This window comes from Panulirus ornatus, chromosome 66 (genome assembly GCF_036320965.1).
Source record: "Panulirus ornatus isolate Po-2019 chromosome 66, ASM3632096v1, whole genome shotgun sequence".
Taxonomy (NCBI): Eukaryota; Metazoa; Arthropoda; class Malacostraca; order Decapoda; family Palinuridae; genus Panulirus; species Panulirus ornatus.
In genome coordinates, this window is record NC_092289.1 from 22,974,572 (window position 1) to 22,999,873 (window position 25,302).

Below are 25,302 nucleotides of genomic sequence, written 5' to 3' on the forward strand. Positions count from 1 at the left end.
CATACGTCAAGGACTAGTATATCACAATTCAATCAAGTTAAAGCTGAAGGAACGACTCTGCAATGTTTCTCGTTCTTGCGGCGCTGTTTATACAAACGCTAGAAAAATTTTTCCTCGGATGAACTTATTGAAAAATGTAGCCAGGTCACACACACACACACACACACACACACACACACACACACACACTGGGTCCTGACCTTTAACTTTGTGACAAAAAAAATAAACACACAAAAACTCCACTACACAAACGATTCCTTTAATCTTCGCTGATTTTCATTGCAGTTCACTGGTTTATATCCCCACTACCCACTCGCAGCCTTAACTTCGAATCTATCATAAATATCTTTTTCATATATTTACCTTGAGAGTTTGGATTGAGACAATGACAAATCTACTCTATCTTCGGAACTACCTGAACAAATACAGAGATTCTGAAGCTTCGAACCTACCTGAATACGAGGCCGAAATGCAGAGATTCTGAAGGTTCGGAACTAACTGCAAACGAGGCCAAAACAGAGATTCTGAAGCTTCGGAACTACCCAAACAGGAGCCACAACAACACGTCGACTCTCGATGAGGGTTGGGAACGACGTGCATACGAAACCTACTTGAAGGTTCATACTCCCCGGATATGAGGCCAGTTCAAGAACGAAGGTTCGAAACTACCCACTGTATCTCGTTTCAGCATACCAAAATAAGAACAACTTAGAACACGATTGAAAAACCATTCAAGTCTGAACGATTTTATATCATCTTCACGTCATCAAATTTACAACCACGAAAGATAGTCGTAAAATTTTTGTTTTAAATTAATGTGTGTAACCTTTTTTTCCTGAAGACATATCGACCCCTTTATATCAGTAATGGTTTTACTTCCAGCAGTAAAAACCCATTTCCAACCTCTCTTTATTTGGCGAGTGTCAACAGAGCGACCATAACTCTGTGAGACGTGACCAGGCAGTTCTTGAAGGGGGTGATCATTGTCACCTGTAGAGGGGCCAGAGGTCGGGTAATAACTACCAACCTAGCTGTGCCGGTATTATACCAGACCGTATCCATAACTCGGCGACAACGCACAGAGGTCGCAATCACTGCGTTATCACGGTCTTCAAGCCATTTCATAGTTCTCGTCTCTTAATCTCCACAACGCCGTGGGTTCGGCAGGTACTCTGTCTCCCGCCGCAAGATGGCAGGGTTTGAGTACGCCACCAGCCACCTCAGGTATATCCTAGAATTATCCTGCCTATATCCACGCATCCTAGGATTATCTGGGCTATATTCACAACTCAGGCCTGGCCGTGGATGTTAAGATTATCCAGGTGGTAATCACTGCCCCGGACAATCGGACTGGCGCGGTGGTGAGGGTGAGAAATGCCTCCAAGACGGGTCTGGGTCACGAAGAGAAGACTGAGGACGATCGCTCTGTCCGCCTGTCTATGGCCAGATATCCAGCACCCTCAGTCTTGCTGGTTGATTTCAATTTGCCTAATTGTATGTCTGTTCTTATCTGTCGTACTTAACTGTCTCTTTTTGGCCGTCTGTATTCTATACTCCTCCTTGTCTGTCATGGTAGCTGTCCTTCCGTTTGCCTGTCTGTCTGTCTGTTTGTCCAACTGTATTTCATCAGCCCGTCATCCTACATCTCTGCCTAGCTATCTGTATGTTTTCGTTCGTCTGTCTGTTTGTCTGCCTGCCTTTTTTTCAGTCATCCCATTCTCTCTCTCTCTCTCTCTCTCTCTCTCTCTCTCTCTCTCTCTCTCTCTCTCTCTCTCTGTGGCATTCCAGATGCCATCTTGTTCCAGGTGCTGGACGGTGGTAGCGGGAGGTTCCCAGCCAGGCTTTGTTATTTGATAATTACATGTATGTGAGAGGCCGGCCTGGCCCTCCGCTCTGTGTGTGTGTGTGTGTGTGTGTGTGTATGTGTGTGTGTGTGTCAGTCTGTCTTTTGTCTATCTGTCTGTCTGTCTGTCTGGCTGTATGTATGTATGTATGTATGTGTGTTTATACATAGCTTTATGTAAGCATGAGTACATAGCTGTATGAAGTCACGTTTCCTAATGATGCATCTACAATCGTTATTGTTTTTCTTTTTTCGTTTCATCATTATGAAAAGATAAAGCAAAATGGAATTATACCATTCATGCTGACGACCTTATCGAAAAACAGGAAATATAACTTCCCATCTCCCCGTTCGATCGACTGCAAAATAAATTCACCAGATCCATTTTTTTTCTCTCTTTTTATGTGTGAGACTACAGATATACGTTGTTTTAATCCTAATTCTTCAGTAATCGCAGCTGTTGATACGTGTGTCGCAAGTGGCCTGACATATGGTCACAAAGCAACAGGTCCACTCGTTCACACTTCCAGGAACACGTCCGTCCTGCACCTCGTTAGCACTTCCTCCACCAAACCGGTTTTGGGTCAAAAATGCAGCAAATCGTGTCCATCAATGATGTTTTCCTCCGCCATAACGGAAAGCCGAGACTATCTTAATCGTCCTTAATTGGCTGACAGTTTCCGGTCGTATCGGAGAGAAAATATATATATATATATAAATATCTTACCAAGATAAATGCAGCGCTGGTGTGGCTCAACGTCTGTGGCACACACGACCAGCAGATGTGGGCTTCAAAGTACAAGGCAATGAGTAAAATCTAAGTGGCTCAGAAGAGAGAGACAGACAGACAGACAGAGATAGACGGGTAATAGTAGATCGGATTTAGACAGAGCTAAGCAAAGTCTCCTGGATAGACGTACTTGGTATATAGCGTTAGCGTTCGTGACGCTATGCATTCACGGGCTCCTGGGAGCAAACCCGCATAGGTTCGAATCCTGAACGTTTGAGTCGGACTTGGGTTGATGTGGTGAAAGAGAGAATCGACCGGAAATATAAACCTTATATCAGAATAAATTCCTAGTTTTTGTGTCTATTACATTTATGGGTAATCTTTCCCCGAGTTTCAACACTATTTTAGAAGGTTCATTTCTAAGGCAGGGAGTGATTCGATACCTTTAATCTCAGGTTTGATATCTCTTAATGACAGAATCTCTGTGATCCTCAACCATCATGTCATGGCCAGTGTTTGAGCATGATAGTTCCTTACGTAAGTCCCCATTTTCGTCGTCAACCAAGTGGAGTAAGTTGGTCTGGGAATCTTGAGTAGATTTCGGTCTCGTTGGTTGATGAGGTCCTGTTTGAGTCAAGTCTTCCTCATCATTACTAAGGTTTGCTTTGCTGATGAAGATGGGATGAAGAAAATGTTTGTTTTGTTTGTCTGCTTGTTTGTTTTCCGTGTGTATTACGTCACAAAACATGTGTCGCAAAACCTGGTATTTTCCTTGACACCTCCGCTTGCTCAACACTGTCGTGGTTGAGCATCGTCATCTGAGAGAGAAAATTTCACTGCTAGATTCTCATGATCACTGACCTCAACCTCTCATCCACACTTCAGTGGTCGTGGAGCCATGTAAGGCATGAGGTTGCACACTGATTGTCATTGCCCGTGGTCCCTCGACAGCGAGAATAACTTATCATGCTCTCCCACGGGATGATATACCTCCAGGGTGTTGATTGATGGTGTGAGATCTGAAGGCCTTCTGCTGTCTGGCACAAGAGAAAGTTAATGACAGTCATCTGTCTTGAGCTTTGGACTTCAGGCTTGAGAGATCACAAAAGTCGCCTGTTCATGAGAGAAGACCCCAGCATACGACCCTGCGGCACTCCAGCACTTACTGGAAAACACTGCACACCCAACCACACAATCTTGAATATTCAGTCGTGAATATAAAAAAAGGTCATCGACGGGGTCTAGAAAGATCATTCAAGTCACAGATGCCTGTACTGACTTAAGACCTTGTTAGTGCTAAGGTGACGAGCCGTCAATGATGACTAATGGTACATGGTTCTTGGGGTCATCCTGTGTCACTGCCAAGCACTGGGAAGGTTCAGGTGACCGCATACTAAGGCGCTCTGTCCTCACTTCACATCACCTCTCCCCTCACCAACCAGCAGTCACCTGTTAACTTCACCTCTCCCCTCACCAACCAGCAGTCACCTGTTAACTTCACATCACCTCTCCCCTCACCAACCAGCAGTCACCTGTTAACTTCACCTCTCCCCTCACCAACCAGCAGTCACCTGTTAACTTCACATCACCTCTCCCCTCACCAACCAGCAGTCACCTGTTAACTTCACCTCTCCCCTCACCAACCAGCAGTCACCTAACTTCACATCACCTCTCCCCTCACCAACCAGCAGTCACCTGTTAACTTCACCTCTCCCCTCACCAACCAGCAGTCACCTGTTAACTTCACATCACCGCTCCCCTCACCAACCAGCAGTCACCAGTTAACCTTGTCCAAATGATATCTATGTTATCCAGCTCACTTCAGTTCTGTGTGTTTGTGCTTGTATTTGTAAAAGAACGTGTTTCTCTGTATTTGTATGCACTTTTTTTGGACTACGTTTAACTTTTTCCATGAGGTAAACCTTTTTTTCTCTCTCTCTCTATCTATCTATCTATCTACTTCAACTTTTCTCCATAGCTTCCAGCTTCCCTGTGGAAGTTCTTTTCATGTGAGTGGATGTTCCACACACACACACACAACCCTGAGGGTCTGAAGGTTAACAATGTTTGGCTCGAACAGGCAAACCTAAGGCCAGTCACTCCTCCAATACAGGTGACATACCTTAACAAGAGGCACTGCAAACTGACTGGTTATCATCAATGTCTCGTTGAGGTAAAGCCGGCTGTTGAATGCAGGAAGGTCCTAATGAGGTCACTGCCAGTTATCCACGACTTGAGGATAGTCCCATCGTTGTGGTGGTTTTCGTCATCTCGAGGCTTTGAGCCGTGTGGTGAGGTGAGGACTGTCGTGTGAGCCGTGTGTGTGTGATGGCGGAGGTCTACAGGTCACTGTCGGTTGAGATGCGACAGTCATGACCCATGCAGGGATTTTTAAGATAACGAAAGGTTACCAAGTGACAAGAATCATGAGAAAATTCATATTCAGTCATAAGATTCCAAGAAACAAGCCTTGAATAGCTGTAATGTGCACATGTAGAATGCTCAGTGGAGGATAATTTTATCGCATCATGATTTGAAATATTCCAAACTATACCAGTAATATCTTGCTGGTCGACTGTATTCCCTCACATCGTCGGCAATATTTTGTGAGAATCATGAGGGTGCGTTCCTGTATCGGAACTGCATCAGGCGATGAAAAACTCTGTGGACATGACCCACCCTAGACTAGGTCTATTGATGAGAAATGACTTACAATACGAAAACAAGAGAGAGCAATGAGCTCTCTAACAGACCTTGTGGCTCCAACCCACGAATAAGAATATACTGGCACCCTACCTTGCCTTTTAGGGTTCTTTGCTGCTCGCATACTACTCTCACCACAACCCTATGATAAGACATGACGGTACCTCCTCCACGTATTCGTACGTAAGGACCAAACCAAAGGTACACACACGTACACACGCTGACACACAAATACACATACTTCCCAGTCCTCCAGCTGTGTCAACAGTCCATCATAACCTCATCTTTAAGTCCCACGAACCCTGGTGCTACACCAGAGCCCAGGTCGTCAAGTCCAGCCGTGGTGGTGGTAGTGGCTACCCCGGTGGGTGGTAACACTGGCAGCACTTGCACCACTGGTCCCCGACTCTCTTGGAGCATTAGGCAACGCAGGATGTAATTTACCTTTGATAGGACAGGTAATGGTTATTTTCTCCCTTGGACGCCCTCGTAAGATCTCCCTTAATGGTCTGGGTGATGAAATGTGATATCTGTATTACAGGGAGGCTGACGGTTCTTTCGCTTGTGTGGAGAGGGAGAAGGGGGCACTGGAGAAGCATCTCTCCCTACGTTATCATAACCGCTTACTAACTCTCCTTCCTTATTGTTGTATTATTCATCTATATTTATCTGGTCATCTCAAGATTTACGTATACGTTCATATGTCGTAGACAATAGTATCGGTTCAAACTTAACTTCATGTATCGATAAGTAACGTATTTCCTGAACGAAATTTATTATAGGTACAACAATTTCTTTATTCCGCTTAAGATTGCATGTTCGGGCATGGAAAAAGTAATTTCAGAGGCTATGAAATAAATTCCCTTCCTTTGCCTCTTGAGGCAATATAATTAAAGTTTAATTAACCTAAATTGTGCATTGTTGCTTCTGCACAATATAGAAGAAAGTCGAAGATAATAAAGTATGTGTATAAGAAGTTTAATTATGAATATACTTACGTAAAATGAAAGTTAACAGAAATTCTAAAAGGTAGCATTACTGGTGTTCTGCGAGTATACTTTGTATCGTATCTTTTACCCCAAGAAAAGACAGGAAAAAGAAAAATTTGATAAGTCTTCTGGAAATTCAGGGCTCAAGTACAAACCTTTATTCTGTTGGACCAAACCTGGGCGGGACTCCCCAGCGTGAACCTTATCCTTTGCTGTGAAACGAGATCTTTATATTAGATTAAAGACATGGTCTGCGGCCTACAGGCTCTCACGATCCGGAAACTCTTGCAGCCTGAAAATCCTCACGACCTGAGAGCCTGTGCATTCTTGAAGGCCTTACGACATGGTACTGTCTGCAGCCTGGAAGAACTTGTGGTTGCTAGTGACCTGGGAGTAATCGTATCTGAGATCCTTTGTGATGTGGAGGCCTTCGTATCTTGGAAATCCTTTCAGCATAGGAGTTCTTGTGCTATGATGACTTACGTGCCTTACATGCAATCTTGGCCTGGAAACCGACGTTCCCTGGAAGTACTTGATGTTTCGAAACCCACGTTCTTTATAAGCACCCGCGCCCTAATAGTAATCTTGGCCTGGAAGCCCACGTTCCCTAGAAGTACTTGATGTTTCGAAGCCCACGTTCCTTACAAGCACTCGCGACCTGGAAGCCCAAGTTTCTTAAAAACATTTACGGCCTGGAAGCATTCGTTCCCTTCAAACATTCGTGATCTGGAAGACCTTGTTCCCTAAAAGCTCCCGTAGTCTGGAACTACTCGCAGCCTGGAAGCCCACGACCCCTAGAAGCACTCGCGTCCTGGAAGCTCACGCAGCTTGCTACTAAGCCCCCTAACATCCAACCGGCCAGAACCTTAGCAGGGGAAGTACCATTTCCAGCATCACTTGGACAGGTAGCTCGCTCAGGCTGGTCAAGCCAGCCAGGCTAATACCTGCAGGTGAAATCAGTTAATTACACCTCATGAGCGGCCGAGTCTTGCACTGTGATCATTATCATGTCTTCATGACCATCCAAGAAACATCAGACAGAGAGCCTTTAGATATGATGCTGATGCTCTCTCTCTCTCTCTCTCTCTCTCTCTCTCTCTCTCTCTCTCTCTCTCTCTCTCTCTCTCTCTCTTTCTCTCTCTCTCTCCTTGACCATGAAAAAGCGCACTTTGATTTCCATTCTTTTCTTTCTACCCCTATGGTTAGAAGTATGAAGCTGGACGACTTTCCAGCAATAAGACTCTTTGGAGCAGAGTTGGAGGGTCTTCAACCGACACAACGATATAAATCAAAGAGAACTTAGCCTGGATTCACCTCACTGAGGTGAGATGATGAGATCGGGATCAACAAACTTCAAAACATGTAATCTTAAGACCCTGTGTTGAGACAGCAGCAGAAGAGCAAGAATATCCAAATCATACAACACGACGAGACACAATCCCCTCACCATAACACATGTTGGGTCCCTCTTGAATTCCAAATGTGTTCCAAGATGTAACTTTCTCTGTAAATCAAGTGTTTGTGAAGTGCTGTGTGGAGTGCAGTGCCTGGGTAACATGGTGGCAGTGTATAGATGGAATCATCTGGGTGGCAGGGTTCAGGAATATGGACATCAGCAGGAAAGTTTGGCGACGACCAAAAAAAATCAAAAGTAGATTTTGGGAAGAATCTCTCTTTTACGATGTTAAGCTCCCTAAGAAACATTAACATATAAACTTTAATGATGATAATAATAGTAATAATAATAATAATGATAATATCAATAATAATAATTTTACATCAGTATCATAATATAAAACGAAAAAGAGCAGAATTAATATCACTTGACAACAGTTTCACTTCCATGACAATTATCTCTCTGGTAATCTTCCTCTCAGTCTTACGATTCTTCTTGTAGCAAGTACAGCTGAAGTAATTAGCAAGATAAACAGCTAACATGCTTATGATCCAGAGGGATCAAGTTCCGGATTAATTCTATGAATAGACTTAATATTTTTCCGCTGAAGTTGGTGGTGTTGATGGCTTCGGCAACAGAAGTTTGGGGATGTGTAGAACAGGTTTTTCACAACTGCATCTGACCGTATTCTGCCTCACACGATGTGAATGAGTCCTCCTTCATTCGACCAAACATTTCGCAATATCCTTTTAGAATATTAGAGAAATTTATGTGAATTTTCAAGTGTCTTTCTAATTTTTTTCCTTCCTCAGCCGGAGCGTGGGAGGTTCATGCTACCTCTCATGATAGTTCACATGATTCCATATCCTCGATCCTTCCTATGAAATGTTCCTTAATTCTAACTTGCTTATCTATTTCCACTTGTTTGATCGGCAACTCAAGTAATTCGAATATTTGCCACTTACGGACCAATCTGTTAACGCGTATATATATATATATATATATATATATATATATATATATATATATATATATATATATATATATATATATATATATATATTGCAACACATTTCAGCATGACGTAGACATACAAGATGATACAATAAAGTATTCGGTAATTTCACGATATATAGATCACTCAGCCTCGCCACATGTCCCTCCACAAAACACTAGTGACTCAGCACATCCCCTGACAGAAAGATGTATACCATAACTCTACAATGTCCCATACAGACTGAGCACACAGGTAATACTGAGGACACTCCAGTAACCCCCCTTTTGAATCACGCCCTTGTGCTGAACACTATATAGTTCTTTCACTGTAACGCAATAACCGATTTTTCTCTGTTCTCTTGCAGAGTGACATCGTCCACCAGAGCGTGTACGAGCTCGTTCACTCTGAGGACCGGGAGGAGTTACAGCGGCAACTCATGTGGAACTCACACCTCTCCCCGGACCAGGCGCAGTTGACGCTACAGGAGGCGCTACACGGAGACCAGGGTGCCTTGGAAAGGAACTTCACCGTCCGCTTCAGATGTCTCCTGGACAACACCTCTGGGTTCCTGGTGCGTCCTAGTCCTCCTAGGTATTCCTAGGTGTTCGTGTGTGTGGGTGGGTGGGTGGGTGGGTGGGTGGGTGTGTGTGTGTGTGTGTGTGCGGCGGGTTAGGATTTAGTTCACTTTGTGACATGATGTTTTTGCATTCATGTACATCTCATATACAATATATGTACACCAATAATAAACACACACACACACACACACACACACACACACACACACACACACATACACACACACACACACACACACACACACACACACACACACACCACACAGCAAAACAAGCAGCAACTCAACAATTTTACTTTTTTCTAATTGTTCAATGATTTGCATATCATTCCTCCTGTACTTCCACCTCCTCCCACACCAGTACATTAGCCGCCTCCTTCAACCCTCCTCTACTACTGCTGGATCAGCAGTACCTGCTCCCCTTTGCCCATATACACACTGCCTACGCTCCTGCTTCCCCTTAATTTTCCTTCACCATCTTCCACATCTTGGCCATTTCCCAGAACTTTACACTTCGACTGTATACCCTATCCCTTTTCCACCACAAAAGTACCCCCTTACCCTTCCCATCACGATCTTCCCCGACACTTACCAGTCGATCTCCCACACTCTACTGTTCTCCAACGTAACTTTGTCCTCCTTACAATCTTGTCTCCACCAGGTTTTCCAGTGAAATTTCCGTATCAGTACAATCTCTCCACATTGAATGGGGTTTCTTCTCACTTCTCTTTTCTCACCTGTTGTTAAGTCGGAGGGAGAGGTGGGTGGGGAGTTGACCTTGCTTTACTATCCTATTTCTACCACAATCAAGATTATGACAACAGATAACCTCGTCATGGATCGTCAGGTTTCTTATTCTGTCTTTCACATGTACTCCCCAACACAGACACACCTCCCACTATGACCTAACACCCCTACACACACACACACACACACACACACACACACACACACACACACACACACTTCTCCTCCCAAAATACTCACACTTCCTTTCCGACCTCACTACCACACAACCATCTCTCCCTCCCTTCTCCATACTGCTTCCACGACTCCTCCGCTCACATCTACACCGACACATGGCGTTGTCCCTGGACACATTTCCTCAACCCCATTGCAACCACCGTCATTACATCACATCTGGCCATCCAGGTCCCTCCAACCTGGTCATTTAATCACATCTGACCGTCCAGGTCCCTCCATCCTGCCAAAGTCCTCCCTACCTTGTACTCCCTCTATACTCATCTCTTCCTCCCTTCTCCTGCATCTCCCTCTCTCTCTCCCACACGAGGCGAGCGAACCATCTCTCCCTTCCTCCAACTTCTCTCCCCCACAATCAGTGTGGTGGTGTGGCGGAAGTGGGGACAATTTTAGCTTCAGGACGGATGCTGTCGTCCCGTCTCCCTCACCACCTCCCTCTCTCCCCCCACTCACTCCCTCGCTTCCCCCAACAATTTGCCGCAGCAATTTACCCAACAGTTGACTAAAATAATTGTCCATTCAGTCTGCAATAATCCGCGACACACATGCGGATCGCATTGTAATAATTACTCACCATTTGACGGGCGAAAGGAAACTCTGCAGCTTAATTGTGTGAGGTAGGAAGTCGTTAGGTAAATGACGTAGGATAACTGCTGGAAAAAAAAAGAGTTAAGGGGAGGGAAGGAGTTCTGATGTACACCTTTCGTGGGGTGTTGTTTCCCGGGTGTCGGCCGTCTGGTAGACTCACCTATTATACACGCCATACCTGAACTCAAAGGTATCTCATAAAATATATATATATATATATATATATATATATATATATATATATATATATATGCTTCGTAGATTTTCTCCTGATTAAAACACTAAACTCAAGTGATTGTACCTTAAACATTTAATTTGAATCCTTTGTACTTTTCGGTTCGATATGTTAAATATCTATAACATCAAACTTAAGACGAATATTATTTGAAATACAAATAATTTTAGAAACTCAGAATCGGTTCTGATCCACCAAAGTATCAATATGATTCATTTCAGAAAACTTTTAAGGGAATTAAACCCCAGATCTGAAAACGTGCACGAAAAAGGTGCGAGATTATATTATTCATGAAGCCTCGAACCATTGCAGCGGTCTGTTTCATTACAACGCTCATTCTACAATAGAGTTCCGGTTCATTAAGATAAAACAGGTTTATGACAAACTTTATTAAACATTTCAGAAGGTGAGGCGAGCGTTCCTCTACTGGAAATGTAATTATCTCAAATGGTCTGATGGCGATCCTAAATGATTCAAATCTTATTGAATTCGAAGCGCCGAGAGTATCAAGGTCCAGGTACCTTTGTTAATCACAAATGTAATTGGACTTATTATATATATATATATATATATATATATATATATATATATATATATATATATATATATATATATATATATATATATATGTGTGTGTGTGTGTGTGTGTGTGTGTGTATACTCGGCGCTGCACGGGGGACATGTTTTTACCATGGACATTTCTACATGACTATGAAGTGCAGAGATTTCATATATACTTATAAACATACTCACTCACTTTTAACAAAACATTATATCGATGTTAATGATACTTTTCATGACCGTCTACAAGATGTGCACTTCCACCTAATACTGAAGGAGTGTAGTGGGGTGTGGAGATGCAGCTCTTAGCGGTGTTAACATTCAAGGCGAACTTGCGGTAACACAAACCCTCCCCAAGATTCTGAAGAATCCACACCTGGAGGCGCTACGTCTCAACCGTGAGCAAGTATCACACGCACAAAGAATTATAATATGATACAGATGTACAACACGTAATAAGAAAATACAGTTAGATAAGAGGAATACTGATACGAATATCGTTTTTTTAAGAAAGTCGACTCATCCAAACAAACATAATAGCCAAAATCATACCATGAAATGTGTGTAAATAATGACCTCAATCATGTCTTACGAGTAAACACTATGGATGAGCTACACACACACACACACACACACACACACACACACACACACACACACACACACATATATATATATATATATATATATATATATATATATATATATATATATATATATATATATATATATATATATGTGTGTGTGTGTGTGTGTGTATACAGCAGCAGACTGTTGTCAGTATCAGTAAACATAGCAGTGTTCGAATTACCACTGAGGACTTTGACACAAGACTTGGTTCATAGTAATGCAGCTAAACTACACACACACTACAGGCGACTCAACGTTGAATAATTGTTGTTCTACACTCATGATATATAACACAAGATCGTAACATAGGAACAACTGTGTGCATATTAAGTATATTTTCAATATGTGTAAATTTCAACGATATATATATATATATATATATATATATATATATATATATATATATATATATATATATATATATATATATATATATATATAATTCACCCAGCAGACTAACTTCGCGTGAATCTGCTTGGCTTAAGCGTCCAGTTTTTCAGTGTCTGACGATAAGTTATGATTTATTCACAGACGAAGAAGTTCACAGATACTGAGGAAAAACATCGAGTTTTCTTGGGATTTTACGGGATGATTGGTAATGATAAGGTAAAATATGTAGAAGGTAGTCACACACACACACACACACACACACACACGAGCCTCCGTGGTGCTGTGGTGACCATCGCAACCCACCAATATAACGGGGTACGGGTTCAAGGAAGGGCAGCAGCCACCCGCCTCACAGCTCACCCAGCTGTTTATCCTCCCCTTTTGGAATTGGTCGATGAAAAGAGTACCAAGCGTTACCCAACATGTGTATATATATATCTGGGTGTATATACATATACATTAGGTTGAGAAATGGCGTTATGTACAAGGTTAAATGACGGGGTAGAACTCACGAATCAGTTCGTTAGTACATTAGTACATCTCGGTGAAGTGTTTGTCGTGTCAGCAAACGTCATTAAGGAAACATGACACCCAGTTCCCAGACCTGGGGTCTGTAAGGGTTTCGAAAGCTCGGGGATTCATTCGAAGCTCTGTCCACGTACACTGAGCGATGTCCGTCTCATTTGCAAATGTGTTAGCAGCCCCGGTGAGGCTTCTCAATACAAACCATGGTTAAATTAAACAACTTATGTGGTTCAGGAGAATGTCTGGACCCTACGTCTCAGCATGTCTCTGATAATGGAACTTATTTTAAATGTTTGACAACGCCTGTGAGAAGCTACTTAATAAGGTGAAGCTCAACCACTCCAGGCTCGTAATGACTGAGTTGGCTGTTGTCAGATATCACAGTGAAGACGAGGTACTGAGTTTTGTCTGTGGCTGTGACTTCGACTACCCTAATGTTACTGTCGACTGTTTATTGTAAAGTTACAGATGACAGACAGACAGGACAGGTCTCTAGGGTGAGGACCTGATATTTGAAATGTTTAGTATACATCGTCACCATCACTTCATGTTAAAGGTATTATGGCACCGACTGATCCACTCCCTGTCGTTTATTAAGGGTCAGCGATACATTACCCATTGCTGGCTGAACCCCGACTGATTCACAGCCTGCGAGTGTGATCAGTTGACGAATGGCAGTACAGGTTCACTGAAGGACCCCTTGCCACAAAGGAGTCAATATTTCCTTGCTTCTGATCGTAGTGCAGGAGTATATATATATATATATATATATATATATATATATATATATATATATATATATATATATATATACTTATTCATTTATTATTACATATCCTCTATCACCTTCACAAACACTATGCAAAAATATAAAATTTACAAAGATATACACATTTTCTCGGTATGTCTTACATACACTAATCAGATATAATTTACACATTACTTGGAAAAAATGTAGCTAGACTGTTGTACCCAGAGTGAAATGTTGATTATGTCAGCAGTGTTGTGTTCTGAGGACAGTCTGATTAGCAGACGTGGCCAGTACTGCCGGCCTGAGGTCACAAAGGACTTCGTTAACATCTTGACCAGTAAATTTGATATCATGACCTAAGGTCATACAGGATATCGTCATCAAGAAAATGAAATTTGATATCATGACTTTTTTTCTTACGTAGGAGGTTCTAGTCACGGAAAAAAGTCCACATCAAAGTCGGGTCATCACTGAAATATCTAGAAGTTAATGAGAGGGAAAAAGTTTAAGAGAAAATGGAAAGTATTCTGGGAGAAGTGAAAACCGCGTCTTTCTAAGTGCCAGGTCATATTTATTTGGGAAGACATGAGAGGGTAAAGAGTTCCAAAGCTTCGAGGTGTAGGGGAAGAACAGTTATCAAAACAGCCCACTTTGGAGTTGCCAAGGGCCACACAATAATCATGTGACGCATCTGAGTATTGCGTGGTCTAGCTAGAGATGAGGGACACACAAGTAGCCAGCTCTCTGGAGTTCAGAGCAAAGTAATACCTGTAGAAGAGGGGAAGTGAGCCAACATTGCTGCGTAGGACACTAAGGGACGAAATCCTTTTCTCATTCCTCACCTCCTACCTCTCCTTCACCAGCCTTCCACACTACTTAAAAGTTATTCCCCTACCTCCCTTTTCCCTTCATTTTCCTCGCCTTACCCCTCCGCTCAAACTTCCCCTCCCCTCTCCAGCCTAATCTCCCCACAAACGGTTACCTAATCTTCGTGGCCACCTTCCGTAACGCCCACTATGCCTCCCTTGGGTTATAAGAGCAATATGTGCTCGTGTACACATCTGGCGGCCCTCCTCCCCATGTATGTATCCAAGAACGAACCTCAGAAACACCTACATATGACTACTTCCTCCGAACTCTGATTTCCATCAAAGTTCGACAAATTCGCAACTATTTCGTCCCTTTCCACTCTAGATCTTCGTTGCAACTCTCGTTGGTCACGTCGTCTTCATCCACTGTTATGTTAGTTATATTTCAATGTATCGGTGACCTTGAGTAATGGGACATTGAAAATTATCATCAACACAAGGGGAGGATAGATTATCATCATCAACACAGACGTGACCCCTTGAACATGAGGAGGATAGGGCCCTTGAGGACGATGGTACGATCCTTGAGTACGATGACCTGACCTCCGACTTGACCAGTAAGGCGCTGGGTCTAACCCTTATGATTCAGGTCAAAGGCCAGGCTATCATACTCTGGAGTTGTACTGTTGTCGTGCTAAAGGATCGTACCGTCGTGCTCAAGGACCGTGCCGTCGTGCTCAAGGACCGTACCGTCGTGCTTAAAGGGGTTTAAGGGTTCCTTCTGAGCCCCCAGGTTCAGGGGTCCAACTGGGCCTCCCACTCAGGTGTCCACACTCCCACGGTCAACGCCCCCCCAACCCCCACACCACCCCAGGGTCACACCCCCCACCCTACTCCTCCTCCTCTCTCACCTTATCCTTATTGAGAGCATTTTCCCTGCCGTAAATTTTATATCTGATCGGTAGGACTATATTCTTTTGGGCCAAATTCCCAAATCTATTTTGGAGTGAAAACAACATGAGGACGGCCAGCCCGCCCACAGGCCAGGGGGAGACTTGTGGGTTTGTGTGTTTGTGTCGACCACGGAGGAATGGTGCTATGTCTTCTCCAGACGTGTTTTTGGTTTTCTCGGGTTGTTATCAGACGTACGTTAACCTATGTTTTTCAAGGATATATATATATATATATATATATATATATATATATATATATATATATATATATATATATAAAATTTCAAGAGGGCTTTGTTAATGGAATCATTTACCTAAACATAAACGCATCAGTAATATAGTGGCATATGGCAGACTTTGAAACTGAGAAATACTTTACATTAAGTAGTAAAGTAATAAAGAACAAATATCGTGCACTTTTACACCAGATTTTCACTTAATAATTTTCCCAGGCATGAAATCGTCGCATTATAGATTTGTCCTTTCGCATTTGGCAGAAAAATTCCCGTGCTCTATAATTTTCACAGTGATGGATGGTCGCTGGTTTTTGCTCCTAGCGACGCGGGGAGACTGTGTGTGTGTGTGTGTGTATGTGTGTGTGTGTGTGTGTGTGTGTGTGTGTGTGTGTGTGTGTGTGTGTGTGTGTGGACCTTGTTTCTGTGAGGAGCTGTGGTGCCACGGGGAAGTACCAGGGGAGGGTGCAACGGGGTGGGGTGTCATGGGGTTCTAGGGAGGGTCCAATGGGGTAGAGCCAGGAGCGACGGGGTGTGCCAGGGTGCCACAGGGGAGCACCAGGGGTAGGTGTCATGGGGTAGCAGTCGTGGGGGCAGTGGAAAAGCGTCGGAAATGGTTAACACGGGGTGGAGTGCTAAGGTGGAAGACCACGTAGGAGTGCCAAGGTCTCATACAACGCGGAGTGCCAGGAAGAGGTTTCTTGGGGGGCGCCAGTTGTGGGTGCAGTTAGAAAGTGCTGAAAATGATCGCTACGGTGGAGTGTCATGGTTGGTTACCACGGGGGAGTGCCAAGGGCCACAGGGGAAGTGGCAGGATTGCGGACAGCAGGGAGTAACAGGGGTAGGTGCTACGAGGAGTGATAGGGTTGGGTGCCCGGGGTGTGCGCAGTGGGGGATGGCCATAGGGGTGTGCCAGGGAAAGCGTCATGATGAAGTACCACGGGGGAACATGGGTGACGTGGTTACCACAGTCAGTGTTGTTCAGGCGCCATGGAAAACAAAATGTGCTAAAGCGATACAGATAAAACTCCAGCAGAAGGTTGATCATCTAACACAAGTAACACAGTAACGAGCACATGTAGGCCTAGGGAAGAAGCATGAACCAGTGAGGCAATGGTACATGGCAATCCTTGAGTATGACCCTCAATTGTCGGGTCAAGGTGCCACTTTGAGAGAAAAACAAACAACGGTACGTCTAGCATTTTCAAACCTTCTAAAGAGCTAAAAGGATTTTAGACTTATAGTCTTCGTATGGATAATGATGACCCTACTGCTCAAACAGAAGGTACTCAGGTCATGACAGACCTCCCCTGGCCCTGAATACGCCAGGTGAGTATATTTCCATTACCGAAGGTGGAATTCTTTGGTTCTCCTTACTTAAAGATCACTGTGTTCCTTCGACGGAAGTCAAAACCATTCGATCCATTACCGGAGACATGATGTAGTCGCTGATGCCTCTTGGAGGAGTCTATAAGTACTGGAATCTTTCATGACAGGGTTATAAGGGATGTGACGTGTAGCATTAGATGCTCTAGGCAGAGTTGGTCATTGTAATTCGACCCTTCATTTTCGAATCTTCCCATCGGGATAGTTTCACCTGCTGGGAACAGTTGTACCAATCCCCGCACCTTATGCTCCTGACAACAAAGATAATCTTTCATACATAGTGTTCGTGAAATTCAGTAAGCCCTAGGAAATGTTTCCTTCCAGCAGAAAATAAATAATACATCGATGCAGGTCAAAGACCTGACACAGGAGAGCGATGACTGTGGCGTCCAAGGGCCTTACATTTGCTATGAGTGCAAACGAAGAGCTGGGTAAACTGTATGAGACACACACGAGGGTAACGCAAGGGCATGACCTCCTCCTCTTCCTCCTCCTCCTCCTCCTCCTCCTCTAGTCTGCATACCTTACGCAGTTCTAACGGCTCCTTGATAATGGAGGGAGGGGGAGAGAGACAGAGGAAGAGCTGACCCTTCTCTCTCTTCGGTTCCTCGTCCCCCCGCACTAGCACCTCCCGACGCTAGCCAAATAGCCGAGGATTTCCACCCAGCTGATTCGGGATTTGATGATCTTATGGACGGCTATCATCATCGTGTTGATACTCGCCACCGTAACGGGGTAATTCCGGGCGACACCAGGTCTTCCCACCTTCCGGAAGACGCAGTAGGGAAATTTCAACCATACGGGGAGGAACATCAAAAAAAAAAAAAAAAGGAGGGGTAAATATTAGTAGACATTTCTCTTTCTACCGATGAAGAACCGTATCATGCCACGAAGCTTTGATCTAAGGAAGAGTAGATGTATGGAGGCATTCGTCGCACCGTGAATGGTTATGTACCACGAGGTTCTTTTCAAGAGGCAATCACGGGTACTAGTCGAAGTCCTCTCGCTGACTGAGAGTTTGAAGTGGTCAAACGGTGTGGCTTGAGCTTTGCCTTGAGCACTACGGTACGAAGATGACCTGGCCACAGAACCTGACCTGACCCTTGAGGTTCATATCAGAAGCCTGACCTGACCTGACCCTTGAGGTTCATGTCAAAAGCCAGACTATCATACCCAAGGGTCGTGTCGTTGTGCTCTGTAGTCAGACTATCGCACCCAAGGAGGTCAACGTCGACTGACGCCCCCTGGTGGCTAAGCCTCCTCGCCTTCACAGTGTGTGGTCATTTTTGTTCTTGATCAGGAAGGTCATTCACACCTTGTTACTGAGGCTCATGAAAACTATTACAAAAATGGACGAAAAAAAAACTTCTCCAAACTTATTAAACGATCATAGGAGTACGAAAATATATTCCAAAGCAAGAGGGAACATTTTGTAACTATGTTACAAAATTACAGGAAACAAAAGTAAATTAAAAAAACAAGATGAATAACGAAATTATCTAACAAGGATGCCTTAATGATATAAAAACATTACTACTGCGGTGGCTGGAAATTCGAAAGCTAAATCTCGAAAACAGTCAAAATTGTCGTAAGAAAAGTACGATGGTTTAGTTGCGACCATAATGAATATGTGTGTGACAAAGGAAAACGTGCGTACAGGATCCTAGTGTGATTATTAAGTCTAGAAGAAAAGAATTCAGGAGAGAATTAAGAGCACATTAGTGTTCGTGTTAGTGTGAACGTACCATTGGCCAAGAATTTAGTATGACAGGCGTCGCTACAAGGGAGGATTACCTTCAAAGGCCACGGAATTGGTCAAATTACCGTAGATTACCTCGTTCTCTGCACATGGCTGTACCTGGTGGTGATTCTGTCCCGATGTCATCCGGTGGTTGGAGTGGTGGTGGTGGTGGTGGTGGTGACGATTGTTGGTGATGGCGGTGATTGGTCCAATGGCGGTGGTGGTGGTGGTGATTTGTGTAGTGGTGGAGATTGGTTCGGGGGTAACTGGTATAGTGGTGACGGTAATTGTTAGGGCTGGGGGCTGTATCGCTTACTGTTCTTGTGTTGGCTTGGGTGATTAAATGGGGAAGAGACGGAGGGGAAGCAGTGAACAAAGGGGGCAGGAGGGAGGAGGCAGCTACAGAGGGGTAGAGGGTGAAGGGAGAGGAGAGAGGGTGAGAAGTAAAGAGAAAAGTAGAACAGAGAAATAATAAAGTGGGGGCAAACAAGCCAACAGAGAGGCGAGGCAAAACATTAACAAAGTAAACAGACTCAGACGATCACTTTAACTGACAGACATACAAAGGACAGACAGGTATGCAGGGAAACCTTTCACACAGAATGTTAGACTAAAGAGAAAATAGATAGATAGACAGACAAGCATATAGACAGAGAATTACAGTAGGGCTGATAATAAATGTAAAGATATCAGTAAAATTTGAAGTAACGGAAGGAAACAGCAAAACCCAGAAGTTCCCGTCTTGATATATATATATATATATATATATATATATATATATATATATATATATATATATCCAGTTGTTAACTATAACGGGAAATTCTGAGAATCCAATTCTAAACTATGTGGAGATATTCTGTGTCCCAACTGTACACTGAATGGGAATATTCTGTGATCTGAACAAAGAAAAATACACCAACGGTGGATGTATGACGAGGAAGAATATCCACTGAGAGTGTAAGATTGGATTAATAACTTGAATGAGTGTGGGAAAGCACAGTTCACCCACCAAGAGAATACTGTCTATTTAAGTGGACGGAAATATTCATTGTACATCCTGACAGCAGCAGAGAGCACATCAGAAGAGGATAAATGTGGTAAGAAGGCGAAAATCCTCCCCATTATTGAATGATGATAAGATAAATGATAAACGTAACAGGGGGGGTGAAATTACAGGGTCGGTGTCTTTTATTGCTGAGAATCGCCGAGAGAGAGAGAGAGAGAGAGAGAAGCAGCTATGCTAATATTCCGAGGAGAACTGTGTGGGAGAAAGTAAAGAGAAACAAAAATATGAAGAGGCAAGCGTTAATTGTAAAGCGAATAAGGAACTGAGGAGACTGGTAGAGAAGTAGGGTTATCCGGGACAAGTATTTAGCGGTGAAGCCATGTCAGTTAAACTGGCGACCGAGAGAGAAATAAGAAGAAAAAGTGTTACATCCTTTAACCTCTTTGCCCTTTATAGTCGGGTCAAAGGTTGGGGGCCATCATTCCAAAGGGCCACTCTGTCGTGATGAAGGGGTTCAAGTGATCAGCGAGAGTTGTTGAATAAAACAACTACTGGCATGAAGGGGACAACAAAGGTGGGACAGCGGAAGGGTGTATCTTAAATAGATAAAATAATCTTCAAGTGATTTCTATACAAAGCTGGAGATAAGGCATGGCTGAGGGTGTAGACGGTGGCAAGCGAGGAAACGGGCGGCATGAGTGGTCATGAAAGGAAGAGAGGAAACTGAGGGAGGTCAAAGGGGGCGTTCATGCACTCATGGTAGAGGTCATCCTGGAAATATGTGAACATAACAACAGCATAAGTAAGCTAGCTACAGAGCCATGAGAAAGCATGCTGGAGAATGTAATCATATCTACAGGAGAGAACCAAAGACAATGGGCTGGGATGAATCTCAGCTATGGTCCTACAAATGTCAGAGAGGTAGAGGATTTAGAGATGTCTTAAGAGGATACAGACAGAATAAAAGGCTGGGAGCTTCTGAGAAGTGAGCGAGAGTATAAGACGATCACATCAGAATAAGAGAGGAGGAGGAACAGACAATACACAAATGAACAGACAATACACTGAGGAAGATGTTGCAGAAAATTTCAAACTTGTTTCGTAATTTTAAGAGGGACAAATTATCAGTTAATGAATCAGTCATCACACTGAAGGATTCATGCACATGGGTAGTGAGAATACAAGAGTCAGTATGTGGAGAGCCGAATGTAAAATTCATGTGCCTTCACAGTGCAAGACGCAGTGCCCCTACACTGGAGCAATGTGAAGTGGGAGAGACCATGGAAAAATTTAAGATTCAGATGCGAAATATAAGGAAGTTACTAAAGGATAGATATATCCTTGTACGTCATATGGCCTTGACTAGATCTCTCACTCTGAACTCGAGTGGCGTCTTAAGACACATGGCAGGCCACTAGATTTGAAGCTTTTCTTGAATATAAAAAAATAAGTCAGTGGAGGATGGATCACCCCTTGAGGAGAGGAATACTGCACACACCCTACCTATCTTTACGCAAGGAGACGGGAAGGCTGATCAAACCTACAAGCCAGTATCTCAAATGAACATAAGTATGAAGCAAAAGGATGACAATTTGTAAGGGAGACACTTTAAGTTCAGAAGCACGAGATCCTGCGTGACTTTATGGATCCTAAACTTCTACGGCCAAGCGAATACTGGCCTAGGCAACAAAGATGGCTGGGTAAGTGGTATGTTTTGGGACTGTCAGAAAGCTCTTGACACCTTCACCAAGAAGAAGTAGATCAAACAATAGGATCTACACGCACACATGTGCTTGGGATATCAAGGAACGCATATCAGAGATGCTTACTTGATATGGGTGAGATTAAACACTGGGTTCCCACAAGGCTTGGTCCTAGGACCTGTTCTGTATCTATATAAGTTAAGAATTTCCTAACAGGACTGGATTCCGACTTGAACATGTTCCCGGGGGATGTTGAAATTATGAAAAAAAATTAGGGAGTCTCCAGACTGATGAGAACCCCGAAACAGACCTGGACAGGCTCTAGCTGTGGTCAAATGCAACGGCTGAGGAAATTCAACTCAACCAAAATGTAAGGTGATGAGGGGGCGGGGGGGGGGGGGGGGGGGAGACAAAGTGAAAGGAGACCTAGTTACGACAACCATCTCACAAGAAACACATTACAAGAATCAGCATGTGAAAGGGACCTCTGGGGTTTGACAGACGATCAAGTTTATCCCCATAAGTTCACACGAGGAAGATCATGAAAAATAATCACTCACTAGTCAGGTTCAAAACTACCTTCAAGTTCACGCACCATTGGATGTATTCAGGAACACATTTGCAGCATGTATCAGGCGCAAACTAGAGTATGTGGCACCAGTTTGGTAACCCTCCTTAACAGGGATATATTGATCTGCTGAAGAAGGTCAAAGACGTGGGCAACAAAGACTGTACATGATGTAAGAGAACTGGGCTACAGGGAGAGGCCAGCAGCAGCCGTGGAAGGAAGTAAGGGAGTAGACAAGACGACATTGCATTAGTGTCTGGACCTGACAGGAAACCAAATAAGACGCAAATTAAAAGAGACGTGAGGAGATGAAATGATAAAAGTTGTGGATACATAAGACAAACCAAGAAAGGAAATTGCGATGATAATGAGAAAACTTTAAGGGATGAAGGACCCCATGAATACAAGATACTTCCCCGTACTGCACAACAGGTAATCACACACACACACACACACACACACACACACACACACACACACACACTGTGAGAGCATTATGGGTCGACTGCCACACATTATCGATACTTCGCGTGTATTGCTGGCAGACCCTCGGCGGCCTTGTCTTCCTCTCACAGACCCCGAAGGAGAGGAGGCGGGAGGGCGGGCTCTCTGGAGTGAGTAGAGGGAGGGCACACAAGAGTTGTTAGGTATCGTAGACTGGGAGGGAGGGAAGGAGGAGGGGTTAGCGGCAAGTGAGGGTAGGAAGGTCGTGTTGTTGAGAGGTTGTTATATGTTCTGCCGGGGGTCGTACGAGATGGGAAGGTTGTTTTGGCTATTACAAGTACCGTATGGGGTTGTGTAAGACAAAGGAGAGGTCATGGTTTAGGCCTGTGTAGGCGTATGAAGGGTCGTGTTGTCCATTGTGATCGCATTTTGGGGGATTACATGTGAATGGGAGACGGCAGCACATACCCTGAGTTGAGGACGTGGGAAAGGAAGAGGAATTGGTCTTGTTATAAGATATCGTTGGCTTCGAGGTCGTGCAGGTTCAGAGGTCGCGCCTTTGAACAGTACAGTAGGGTCGCTGAGGAAAGACGGTATGTTGTGCTGTGGTCTTGTATGCTGACAGTCGTAGAGAAGCTTTCAGAGGGAGAGGGATAGTATGCAGGAGAACACATGATGATAACAACAGGAATTCACAAGCCATAATGACACTATAAACACAGCGGTCGGAAATGACGTAACAATATGGCCTGATCCATCGAATCATTTGACCTCACATTCTAAGGTGTGGAAATATTCGGTATAATCTACCATCCTATGTGTTGACCGCAGACAAGACAATCTATAGTCTTGTACTTGATCATACAGAGTTCCATAACATTACGTTAAAACAGTGAACCAGGATAGCCCTTTTTTGACTTTGATAGATATTCAGGAAGTGGTGGCTACAGAGGCACAGTTATCATTAATGTCTTACATACCAATCACATTCTTGGGTACGGCGTCATCATATCTTTTCAAGAAGTATGTAAAGAGCTGGAAGGACGGATACACATCCGCTGTTAGTCGCAAGAGAGGGACTTTTTACCCTGATCTATATGGGCTACTTTGGCGATCTCTTTCTTCTCAGGAAATACGCCCTTCTCTCAGGAGATGGTAACAGAGGTGTGTGTCACGAGGGGGAGGGCGTTCCTACATGTCTGTTCGCTTCCTGAGTACATGTGGTAAGATCGTGTTGTACTCTGGACAGGTATTCCTTCACAAACATTACAGTGTAACTTACACTTTGCGTAACCGAGGGGGAAAAAAAGGATACATAAAACAGGTTGCGGTATAAACTAGTTTTTTTTTTTAAACAAGTTGAGGTAATTGTTCATCCAGGGTGCGAGTAATGCTTACACACTGATCACTCGAGGTATAGTTGAGTACATCTTGTGGTCGAGTCATATCATGGGTGATCGATATCATCTGTGTGGATTTTGAACCACTTCCTGGAGCTCCCAGACTATTTTGACAACACATTAACTTGATTTCTCCAATGACAGAACGTGAGACATTAAGACATCAATTTATAATCAATAGTCGAAGGATTGCTAGGATCATTTACTTCTCAGCGGTATGGATTTGGGTTTTTAAACCTATGATGGTATAGTCTTCGGTCAGATAGCTAATGTTATAAGAATCTTTTGCTCATTGCTGTTTCACGTAGTCCTCCAAGATCTAGTAAGTTTATTCTAAACAAACTAAAAATTAGAATATCTATAATTTTTGTTGCTTCTCTGTTTTGTTAATGTTGCTTCAGTGTTTTGTTAATATGTTCTTGTTATCCATAACTGTCATTTCCGGCTACGATAACATGTTCTATCTTTCATCACGTAACTTTGATCCTATGGCTGAGTGAACAGCAGATCGAGATTTAACAGACATAACTATTTTTTTTAAAGAAATTTTGCTTGCTGTCCAGTAACATCAGAGTCTCATGTTCCACCCAACACATAATTACTAGTATCTTATACGCCATTTTTTTTGGGGGGAACATCTTCATTTTTCATGCTCTTTCGTTTTATTCCAAAAGATTGTAAGTTTTACGAGTTGTATTCTTTGAATTTCTCTCTCTCTCTCTCTCTCTCTCTCTCTCTCTCTCTCTCTCTCTCTCTCTCTCTCTCTCTCTCTCTCTTACGTGTTCCTCCTGCCCACAGCGTCTGGACGTGCGGGGTAAAATTAAGGTGCTCCACGGTCAAAACAGGAAGACGGAGGAGGCGCCCTTGGCTCTCTTCGCCGTGTGCACGCCCTTCGGTCCCCCGTCACTCCTCGAGCTCCCGCAGAAGGAGGTCATGTACAAGTCAAAACACAAGCTTGACCTCTCACTCGTCTCCATGGACCAAAAGTAAGTTTTTCTTTCCCTTGTTTTGCGGTACTTTTGTGTGTGTGTGTGTGTGTGTGTGTGTGTGTGTGTGTGTGTGTGTGTGTGTAGCACTGCGGTAGCCGTCACAACTGCTGTAGGAGGACACCACACAGTTGCATGCGACAAATATTCCCAAGCATGGGACCCCCAACACAG

At 43.6% G+C, this 25,302-nt stretch overlaps 1 protein-coding gene across 4 annotated transcripts in view; it reads left to right on the forward strand.

Moving 5' to 3' along the window:
* ss (aryl hydrocarbon receptor spineless) overlaps window positions 1–25,302 on the forward strand; it is a 314,320-nt gene that overhangs the window by 266,681 nt on the left and 22,337 nt on the right. For all 4 annotated transcript variants that reach the window (XR_011712270.1, XR_011712271.1, XM_071658638.1 and 1 more), the window contains exons 5-6: window positions 9,023–9,229; window positions 24,941–25,128. Coding sequence is in view for 2 of the 4 variants with exons in the window: in XM_071658638.1 (XP_071514739.1) it covers window positions 9,023–9,229; window positions 24,941–25,128 (395 nt within the window). In the remaining 2 variants the exon portion in view is untranslated. The remainder of the gene's footprint in view (window positions 1–9,022; window positions 9,230–24,940; window positions 25,129–25,302) is intronic.